Source organism: Helicoverpa zea, chromosome 3 (assembly GCF_022581195.2).
Source record: "Helicoverpa zea isolate HzStark_Cry1AcR chromosome 3, ilHelZeax1.1, whole genome shotgun sequence".
Classification (NCBI taxonomy): domain Eukaryota; kingdom Metazoa; phylum Arthropoda; class Insecta; order Lepidoptera; family Noctuidae; genus Helicoverpa; species Helicoverpa zea.
The window spans coordinates 5241306-5252378 of NC_061454.1; the positions used below are offsets into that span (position 1 = coordinate 5241306).

An 11073-nucleotide genomic window follows, 5' to 3' on the forward strand; every position below is an offset into this window, starting at 1 on the left:
TTTGAGCTTTAGACAAACAAGTTAATCTGAACTTTGCAACAAAGTGCAGTTCCTATAACGTACCATGTGCATACTCATTTGTTGAATCTTCCTGGCTGGCAATAATCGTTCGTGGTATTCTCATCTCCGCTCGTCATCGACGTATAAGATTGTACGCGTATGGTAAATTAGCGAAAAATAATCGCAATGGCGATGTCGGCGCGTGCGATCGCCGACCGGGCCTTTTTCAACACCGCATCGCTGCATTCCTTGTAAGCGGCGCCTTAGAAGTGCACACTTGGAGTATAATGGACTATGTATGCTGATGATGGGTAATTTATAAAGGAGTAATATCGCTGTGTTTGCTGAGACGTTGACTGCTCACGTACTTGAAATCGCAGGTTCTTGTAGCTCAGTCAAACGTGGGAGAGCTGATAGCTAAAAAAATTGCACTGTAACGGCCAGTTTCTTCATCAAACATAAAAGTCAAAGTAATGTCTAAAGTAAAAGTAACGGTCAAATTCGTCTTTTCAAGGCTAAAGTGACAGCAAAACTAATAGAAAAAGCGAATTTGATCGTTACTTTTACTTTAGACATTACTTTGGATTTTACTTTTGATGAAGAAATTGGCTGTTAGTAATTTAACTTTAACTATGCTACATTTCGGATGAACACTGAACTGAGGGTACATTAACTGGGAAATTCACCACTTTAACAATCTTACTTATAAACGTGAATTAAATAATAAGTAATACTTAAGGGCTTTTTAAAAGAGTGTCTATGGAGTTTCTTGCCGGCTCTTCTCCATGAGACCAACTTTTTGGAACCGTGCAACTAATTTGACGTTTCATAAGAGCCTGCAAAGGCCTATTTGAAATAAAAACAATTTGATTTTGATTTTGATTTTGATTTTTGGGCTGTTTAAGAAAATACTTACTTATAAACGTTACTTAAGCATGTCTTAACTAACCATTAATCACTACTTAAAGTCTTAAGTCTCTAATCACCTTCTAAGCAACATTTTAACTAATCACTACTTAAAGTCTTAAGTAGTGATTAGTTAAAATGTTGCTTAGAAGGTGATTAGAGATTTTTATAAGTAAGGGGGCAAATTTTTAACTATAATGCAACCGTGATAGACAGGCAAGCATACCGCAACAACATCGTTAATTTACTATATTTTTACAAAACCACAAAAAAATATTCAACAAACATTACCAACCCATAAAATAATTGTTATGACTTGCCTGTCAACGGGTTAAAGGCGGCAACGGGCTAATTATCTGTCGCCATAATACGTGCGCAAGCGCCGCTGATAATCTTTAAACCCGTAGTGGTACAAATTGTTACGTAGGTGATGCTGCCACCGTTGCTACCGTTCTAATCTCCACCATACTGGCTGTTAGTAGTCAACGTTATATGGTAAACAATTGGCGCCCATAAAATACTGTCTATCAAAATATTTAACCACGAAATTGTAGTACGTATAAGCTCTTACGTACATTGCTTATTTTTGTTAAGTATTGCATAATTTTTGCTATGATTTTATTCTTATCTTACCTAATTGATCTGTTCAATGAAGTTTTTTGAAGTTTCAAGAACATCATTTCTTTGATTCCGTTATGAGACCCTAATGTTGCGGAACAACAATAAGGAAACAGCTCGGGGCATCGTAAGAAAAATATTTAACTTTTAATTTATGAATTTCCTTGACTGTAACTTTACTTTTATGCGTTAAATGTTTAACATTCCCATTTATTTTATTTCAACGACAGTAACAAATACTCACTGCCCTTTTTATATTTGTCCTTTTGCATTCTTGGATATCATTTACGAACACGATATAAGTATTTACCATATCTACCAGAATAAAAAATGATCCTCTTTAACATGTAACTGCACTTTAAAAAATGCATGCTACAGTGATATTTAGCGACTGGCCGGACTTGGGAATTACAGAACATCAGGTGGCATATCTCTGACCTCGCCGAAAAAAAGTTCATAAGTCATCGCGACCGCTATCAATGGAGCACTGTGTAAATATCATAAGCGTTATGATACACTGCGCATCATGTGGCCCGGCTGCTGACCTGAACCGACCGCGTCTACACCACATTAAGAACACGTACAAGCTACCAACCATGATGAGCACAAAAAATACGCAAATCACTACTTACTACATATTATGTAGAGTATGTAGTCTCAGAATAGGGAGGTCGGCAAAATAGACCGGCATTTGTTTTCTTTTTGTTCCACATTACTTTAGCATCGAGTGAATTCCGCGGCTCGGCAAAGTTTACACATTTTTCATCGAAGATTTATATCTTAAATTGAATTTCAAAGTGATTGAGAGCCAAATAAAGATTTAAAGGAGGTCATTAAAGCGTGTCAACACGCAAGAACTTAAATAACAGTTACAGAAACAAAACGTAAATCAGTAAATGAATCTGTTTTGATAGACATAAATAACTTCGTCTTGTGTGTTAAAAAATGGCCAGTTGTTCGGCAGGAGGGATACTTCAATCACAACTTGAAGCTTAGCATTGCTCTTTGAAGTGAGACAAAGCAATGTTTATTGGTATTGGTGTTGCGCCACTCCACGGAATATCAGCTCAGCGGAGAAGAATAGGTTAAAACCTAACGTATGTTCGTCATCGGCTTCGCTGGAAATTCGTAGAAAATAGTAGTTTCTATTTTTCAATTCTGGAGCGCGAACACTTTTCGTCGACAGTTTATTGTTATCTTGAGGGGCCAGATGGTGTTGGGTAAGATTTCATTTGTACAATAAATATAAGATTTACATTTTAGGAATGTATATTGAATCCTCTTACTACCTTTGACAATCTTGGCTTAAATATTTGATTCAAACCCAACGTCTTTCAGGTCAAATGCACCAACTAGTCATGCATAGCAAATTAAAGAAAACTGAAGATAAGAATATCAAATATCCATGAGACTACTCTCTTCCGCAATCTTCCAAGTGTATTATGTTCACAGACCAGTGTGGATTACACGTACCGAACTACGGTAAGTAAGTACTGCCGTTCGTATTACAACCGCCATGCTACGAATAGATCACCTTTGTTTCAGTGGCAGGCTACTCAGATATTAGGTAACTTCCACCTGGCTTGGCTACTAATTTTATCATAGGTAAGCATAGCGAGTAAAACCTCGTTCTAGCATTTCTCATACCAACTGTATTCTCATTTTGGTTTTGATAGACTAGGTACCTACGTGCCACCTAGTCGATTGATAGATGATGTAGCAGACAATATAGGAGGACAAAGGATAGGGGCTAATAGTTAATTAGAGAATATGTTTTATTTCTCGGGTAACAATATCGTATATATAAAGCTGGCTTTGGGGAAATTGAATACATAACGCGAGAAAAGTAATGAATTGATGACTGTAGGAAAACGGAATTGCGGGAAGTAATATTTAACGAATAATGATCATAAAAATAATAATGGTATCACTCCAGTTTCCAGTAAAGTAGCACAAATATAAACAAGGATACCTATAACAATGAAATAAACGATATCAAAACAAAAGGCAATGATTATTACAATAATTTCTTAAAAATATTTGTTTATGTAAATGAAATGAACACGGATGTGACCGGCTGGCGCTTCAATACGCCTCGTAATATCCTGTCTGCGTTCAATACTACAGGGGAATCTGTAGTGCGATACACTCATATATATTCCAATGTTTATAAAACTTGTTATTTAAATAAATAAATTCAACGAGTGCTACCGTTTATCACTTTTTTTATTATTATTAACATAAACAATTGTTTCTCTGGGCTGTAACAGAATAAAATAGAAAAGGAAACATATATAACTTAAAATAAGACTTATTACTATTACTTTGACGAGGAAAAGTCTCCACCATTCGTGCATATTGTTGTCTATGGAGGCCCAGAGGCCAGTGAATACAACGGTCTCTATAGTGCACACTATAATCCAGAACACATGCCACACACGCACGTGCCGGAAACGTATCTTAAACTCCATCAGACAAAATATGTATATGAATGCGAGGAACACGTAGAATCCTCTCTTCACCGTACTCGCTTGCGGCACTATTAGAAACAATAACATTGCTTGGTAGTGAGAAAACAGAATTATAATCGCGAGGACCGGAAAAAAGTCTATGAAACACGCTATTGAGAGCAGCCGACTTATGAAAAATCCGTACCATCCTAGAAAATGAATAAAAGCTGCTGTAGCATCCTGTGGTTCAAGACCTCGCATGTAGGACCTGGGTACACGACGTGGAATGTCAGGTTCATCTTGAACCACTTCGTCGCAGTATTTCCTTCTCGGCGGAGCTGATAGCCAAGTGGGAATAGACTCGGCATTTTCAACCATCTTCTCAGCCCACACCGCAAAAGACATCGGTCTCGGTGCTATCATCACAGGAGGCGGGACAATTTCTACTTTTTCGACATTATACTCAGTATTACGTCTTGGAGCTACTCTGTCAATGATAGTTTTGGGTCTTTCATATTCCTCGTCACTGCTAAATTCTTGCAAACTAGTATTTTCTCTTTTAGGCGGCAAATAGTCCGAACTGGTATCTGAATCAGTTAATTCTTCATTATCGAAGAATCCAGAATTCATTACAACGGTACTTCTCGGAGAAAACTGTATTAAATCACTGTTAGTGTTACGATTTGACCTAGTGTAAATCGAACTATCGGAAATAATAGAATCCTTTTTGGATACCGATTCGTAAATTGGTTCTTCGTTGACTGCATTTGTTTGGTCAGCTTCAGTTTCATCATTGTTGTTGGCGTTATTCTCTTCTAGTAGTGGTTCAGACATTTTACCCCAAGGGTATTTCCGTCCATTTAACTTTTCTCTTTCAAACCTTCTGTACATAGTGGCTGTGCTGGCCATTCGGAGAGACGACACGATAATGCTTACGGCTTGTACTGAAACTGATCAAAATATTCATTTAAATTGTAAAATACATATTTTTGTATGTTTATAACCTTTGGCTACGCAGAATAAGCTTTCTCAAATTATAAATACAATAATAAAGGCAAAGTAAAGATTACGCACAGGACTTTTGGAGGTATAATTTTGTATTAATTAATATTCTTTCTCCCTAGATAGATACTGTTCCCAACTTCATATTAAATACAATTTTACTGTGAAAAAAAAATGTTTAGTGTTTACCTTTGTCGAAAGTCAAGTCAGAGTAGCGTCTCATCAAGTCGAGGATATTGATGATAGCATGTGGGGCGGAGTGGATGAAGGCTTGGAGGAACAGGTACAGCTCTACGGGTGATGGTGCACGAGCTAACTGAATAGCTTCCTGCGTCCTTTCTTTATCGTCACTCCGCGACGCACATACAGCTTCAACCCACCAAAATATAAGGTAGCAGTATCTATAAAAATATTTTGATATTTTGTCAGTATGGAGACATCAAAAGTTAACGACCTACAGTAAATAAATAATGTCCGGACGAATGTAATTTAATATCGGATCGTTGACTTCTGTTCCGGAGTCCTGAGGGACCCGTGTGAATATGTTTTAACTGTTTGATTCCATATATTTTGGGAAATTTGGATGGTCCTCATATCCTATTAAGTAAATTGATTTGATATTAAACTGAAATTTTACGGCATTTGTTTAGAGAGTAGAACGTTTTTTTTTTTTAACGAAATGAACTTCAAGCTCCCAATTGCTTTACGAATATTACTCCTACATAACATAAGTAAATAAGTCTTAGGAAAACCTTATACTTTTTCAAAATGACCTAAATAATCACCTTCCAATCGCAGCAATGGGAAAGAAAATAGCATTCACAAACTGCATAACGAGCCATCGTATGTCATTCTTCTCTATGGTCACAGAAAATGCCGACAGGTCAGTCTGGAAGCCAGGCGGAGGCGACGCCAACGTGAATACTAACGATATCAGCGATGGTGACACGACGAGGATTGTGCAAAATACTCCTACTCTGTAAACAAGAGAAAACCAATTATTCAAATTGGAGAAACCTTGACTATCATTTGCATGTTGATATTTTATGTAACTTGTGGATAGCAGGGTTTTCTGAAAAGCTATTGTACCTTCCTACAGACAGGTAGGTACTAGTAGCTACTGCCCATAGTGCGTCCAGTTGAAATGAGACGTGCTTTTGAAGTTAACACGTTTCTGTACACTCTAATAGTAATTTCATAGAAGTTTATTTCATAGCGTGGCTATAGCTTTTGTAGCAGATACGTAATACTAGCTATCGAATTGTTTTTAGATGTCTCTTATCAATCTCAATATAGTTAACTCTGACTATTGTGAAAATTCTAGATGCCTATATACCTTTCTATGTTTGGAATTTTAAGTAAACTTCAATCAAAAACGACAGTGTAAAATGCTGCTTAGTAGCTACATACCCTTCACTGCCATTGGTGAAATGTTCGGTAATAAGTGTTAAATCATAGCAGATGAGGATAATGTAAAGTATGAGTCCGCCGCAGGAGGGCAGCACTCGATGCAACAGGAGTGCTTGCCAAGCCGGCAACTTCCATCCCAGAACCTCTCCTGACACTTCTTTGTCCAATTCACAAGTTACCATTTTGTATTATAGGTATTATCTTTACTTAGCAACATTATCCAAAGGATATATTTATTTATTTCACTGCACTCATGATGCCTTTTCCCAGTAACTGCACTTTTCTTAATTACGGTGTACGAAAGAAATAAATTCAACTATTTTGCTTGAAACAATTGTACATAAAGCAATGTGTTGTGCCTATTCGTATTCCCCACGCCCATTGATAATGATAAGATAGCAAGGTTGACTCAAATAGATAACTGGTATGACACAGTTTCTAATAAACAGAAGTGCATTATAATTTTTGTTCTTGTACTGACGAGGTGTTTTTAGAGCCTGGAAACAGTTCCATGATCCAGATTGCAGGGGCTAGAAACTTATCTAGTTATCCTGCAGATACACAATACGAATGAAATCATTTTTTTTCTAGCTGACTCCTAAACGGCTGAACGCATTTTGATGAGCAGTAAAAGCGTATAGCTACAACTACATCAAACTTTTTATCCGAGTGCGGGAAGAAGTTCCTTCCAATCGATAGCGAGTGAAACCGATGGCAAAATCTAGTAATTACATAAAAATACATTACCTATACAAATCAGCGGAAAAGAGATTTACAGAAGATTCAACCAATTAATATTTTCCTGTATGAACAAAAGGGCTCATTGTGAACAAGTAAAAAAACAAGATGTATAATGTCAGTTCTTTAAAATGACATTGACAGATCGACTTGAATTTTAGTTTTTAGGTTATATTTGTTTGTAATCATCCAGAGAGGCAAAGTCTATAGATTTTATAGCTTAATCTTGTTTAATTAATTTTCCATAAATAGATTGTAATTGGCATTGAAAGACAAGATGTTGAGGAAAATTTTCTCAAGAACACTAGCTCTCCGTTCAAATTCGTTTGTGCGGTGTGGTGATAATGTTGATATCAATAGGCAAATACACTGTGGAGTTTGTTTAAGGCATCCTAGGTATACATCCAAGACAAACAGCACCTCACCAGGTTTGGCCAGCAAGTACCAAGTGATTACAGATGCGAATCCTACGATTATAGAAAACACTGCTGAAGAGATATACATAGAAGACAAGTACCCTATACTTAGTGATGAATTTGATGGCATCAATTTAGAAAGTAAGTAATCTTCCACTTAAAAAACCTATAAGTAAATAATAACAACTAAATATTTAAACAATTTTTTAAAACATTTTAGGAGGTAAAACTGGTGTCTTTGATATAGAAGATCTTGTAGAAATACTGCAAAGAGAAAACTCAAAAGACATATTTGTAGCCACAGTCCCTCAAGACATCCGCTATGTGGATCACATATGTGTTGTCAGTGGTCGGAACAACAGACATATTTTAGGAATAGCACAATTTGTACGAAGGGTGTATAAGAAAAAGTCTTCAAAATCAGACCATATACCTAGAATAGAAGGCAAAGACTCCGATGAATGGATGGCATTAGATTTAGGTAATAACATTAAAATTTTGGATTTCAAATACAATTATTGTGGGACAATGTTATAAAGATAGGTTTGTAAATACTTTTTTTATATTTTCAGGTAACATTGCTTTACATATCTTCACAGATAAAGCAAGAAAAATGTATGACTTGGAGACTCTTTGGTCTGTTGGGCCAGAGTATGATAACCAGATAAATAAGAACAGTGAAGTTGTGGATATGTTTGAGAACTATAGTGATTACCTAAAGGATCTCAAACCTTTGGGATAAAACATGTGAATAAATATGTACATGTAAATAGTTTTGTTAATAGATACCTAATCCTAAAATAGTTGACAACTGTTTTAATTAAAAACCCTTTAAAAGTCTCATATAAAATGTTTATTTCTGCTTAATTACATTAAAGATACATAAACGGATTGTATAATTCAATCACAATTCACAATCTAAATAATTATGAAATATTGAATCAAGTTTTATCATCAATTAAATAAAAACAAATATCCATAATATCTCAATTGGAATACGAAAATTTATTATCCATTATAATTGCTGTAATAATGTCTGTTCATCAAGTTCAATACTAATATAATTTGATATACAAAATAACAATTTGGCATAATTTATATAACTAGCTCAGAATTTTTAAATGCAGTAATATGACAATGTAAAATTATACAAAAGAACAGCGGTTGACTAAATACATTCATACCACATTCAGAAGATCCTTAGTTCAGTCAAATGCAGTTGCACATACTAGTAAATCTAAGTATACACTAAGTAGCATAGTTTTTGAAAGCAACCTAACATTAGTGCTTTATGAGATAAAACTAACTATGTATAAGGATAAAATATATTGGAAGCCAATTAATACAGACTGTAACACATGTCTTTGTGTAGTATATTAGCAATTATAATAATAAAAAAAATGTTTGGACCACCAACAAGTCTTTCATTTTTGTGAATACATAATTATTAAATTTATGAGCATACAAAATAATAATGCACTGCCAATATAAAGCTTTGTGCACATACAAAATTAAATATATTATCATATTGTTCAATGTTATCTTTAAGACTTATAAAAGTTAATTATTAAAATGGTATAAAATACCAAACACTATTGATTTCACTACCTGCACCCTAATTGTGTATCATCAAATGTAAAGAAGAAACTTTCATTAGTCACTTTACAATATAATCATGTCAAATACAACCTATAATTATTTCACTTGAAGATACACTATTAGGTGTTTTATTCAAGGCAATAGTTGGCAGTTGATGACAAGTATTCTTTATATTGTAACTTATAATGCCAAATGATACAATTAACTTTCAATCGGGTGCAAAAATTCTAAATACATTCTTATAAAATACACAAATATTATCTGTAAATTTGTGATTCATTTTGGATCAGAATTTTGGCTCATGACTAATCAATTAAGACAATATGGCTACACTTCGCCTCACGCCAGCACCTGAATTGACATTGTCTAAGCTTGACCACTTTTTAATGCCATTCTTTACCACTTCTGCAGCTATTTTATCTTCCATAACTCTAGACATTGCTTCTAACTTTTGTGCTCTCTCTTTACTTAAAGGTTCACTGGGGAATGCCAAATCATTAGCTTCAGCAAGGGTGCGAAGATCAAAATAGTATTTAGCATACACACTAGATGGTACATTGATATTAAACTGCAACATTTCTAAGAATTGCCTCTCCAGCTCATTCATGTCTTCCACAGTTATATCTTTTAGGATCTGGCAGTAGTCTACATTCCAAACAGCTTGGTCATCCCACACTTTGCTAGCCAATAAGATGGCTCCCAATACTATTCTCTTCCAATTGGATGGTGCAATATCTAGTTCAGCACATATAAGGAGACGCTCCAAGTACACCAGTGTGATGATAGCGCATTCTGCAGTTAGCTGAGCAGCATTAAATAGGGTTCGTACAAACTTATATATTTGCTTGTGCTCAGGGTTATACTTATCATAATCATCACTCACTCCTTCTTTACTAAGAGGATGAAGTTTTTCATCGAATATGTCTAACCTGCGCTCTGAAGTTCTGTTTTTAATATGGTAGTAAATAGCAAGGGCTACACACTTGACTGTATTCTTCAGGTTAGGCTGAGACACTGTGCTATCATCTAAATAAATAGTTGAACAGGAACTGCTTTTTTTGAGCTTGTTATCAGCGATTTGGTGTTGACTGCGCTTCCTAGTCATCCCATTCTCTATGGAAGCTTTGGAGCGCTCCATAAAAATAGTTCCAGCAATAGGATCTTGTGATGGATCGATGTCGCCGTCATCGGGCTCTCTCTCGCTGATGTGTTGTATATTATTAGAGCTTACTTCTCCTTCCGGCAGGTAGTCCTCAAGCTTGACGATGTCCTTTCTGATAGGCGATGGACTCCGGTAACAACAGCAACTGTTTTGGTTACCCATTTTGTATCACATATAACTGTATTAAAGATTAATTGTTATCATTCTACAAGCACTGCCTCACCTCTAGACATGCGTAAATAGTGTGCCGATACATAGGAGTGACATAAAAGGCCCATAGTATCTGAAACAAAAGGTGCTACATGAATATTCTATTAATGAATAACAACATTAGCATTGAATATAAATAGTATTCTAAGTACATTATGTTATAAAATATCATACCCTAACATCTTCGCTTCATACAATGATCACACATTTCACTAGAACATAAAAGCAAATCCGAGAGATTTCATTTCATATTACTTTGACAGCAGTGTAGAGATGGGTAACTCAGGAGTGATAGATAAAAAAGATATGTATCTTTCCGTTCTTATCACTCACTCTTTGTATCAGTTCAAATCCGAATGTATCAGTGTATCTTTAACATTCAATCCGTCGTCCGTTTGTATCTGTGTTTCACTCGCACACACAGCGTTGAGCGGCTGGCGTCACGGTTTCTCATCGGAAAGTCCAGACATCTCTTTCGCACTTCCCTACTTAGAATGTTCTGTCTCACTTTCTCGATACCGGGAATAAGTGTTTGACCATTATTTTTATTTTTTTATTCGAT

The 11073-nt window shown here is 35.5% G+C and overlaps 4 protein-coding genes across 4 annotated transcripts in view; 1 reads left to right on the top strand and 3 right to left on the bottom strand.

The window, feature by feature from the left end:
- The window catches only part of LOC124645959 (tyrosine-protein kinase transmembrane receptor Ror-like), a 50664-nt gene extending 50280 nt beyond the window's left edge, over window positions 1-384 (bottom strand). The window contains exon 1 of the mRNA XM_047185954.1: window positions 64-384. Within this exon, the coding sequence (XP_047041910.1) occupies window positions 64-78 (15 nt within the window). The 5' untranslated portion in view covers window positions 79-384. The remainder of the gene's footprint in view (window positions 1-63) is intronic.
- A 2772-nt stretch (window positions 385-3156) lies between these two features.
- LOC124645922 lies at window positions 3157-6775 on the bottom strand. The gene is made up of 4 exons (XM_047185900.1): window positions 6387-6775; window positions 5762-5953; window positions 5166-5377; window positions 3157-4924 (listed from the first exon to the last, which is right to left on the bottom strand). Exons 1-4 carry the CDS (start codon window positions 6566-6568, stop codon window positions 3732-3734), a joined length of 1779 nt encoding a protein of 592 aa, XP_047041856.1. The 5' UTR covers window positions 6569-6775; the 3' UTR covers window positions 3157-3731.
- Window positions 6776-7273: 498 nt separating this feature from the next.
- Window positions 7274-8956, top strand: LOC124645926. Its single transcript, XM_047185903.1, has 3 exons — window positions 7274-7681; window positions 7761-8021; window positions 8113-8956. The coding sequence occupies exons 1-3, from the start codon at window positions 7402-7404 to the stop codon at window positions 8280-8282; spliced, it is 711 nt and encodes a 236-aa protein (XP_047041859.1). The 5' UTR covers window positions 7274-7401; the 3' UTR covers window positions 8283-8956.
- LOC124645924 (cyclin-Y-like protein 1) lies at window positions 8371-10800 on the bottom strand. Its single transcript, XM_047185901.1, has 2 exons — window positions 10686-10800; window positions 8371-10584 (listed from the first exon to the last, which is right to left on the bottom strand). The coding sequence occupies exon 2, from the start codon at window positions 10461-10463 to the stop codon at window positions 9453-9455; it is 1011 nt and encodes a 336-aa protein (XP_047041857.1). The 5' UTR covers window positions 10464-10584; window positions 10686-10800; the 3' UTR covers window positions 8371-9452.
- Between the last annotated feature and the right edge of the window lie 273 nt (window positions 10801-11073).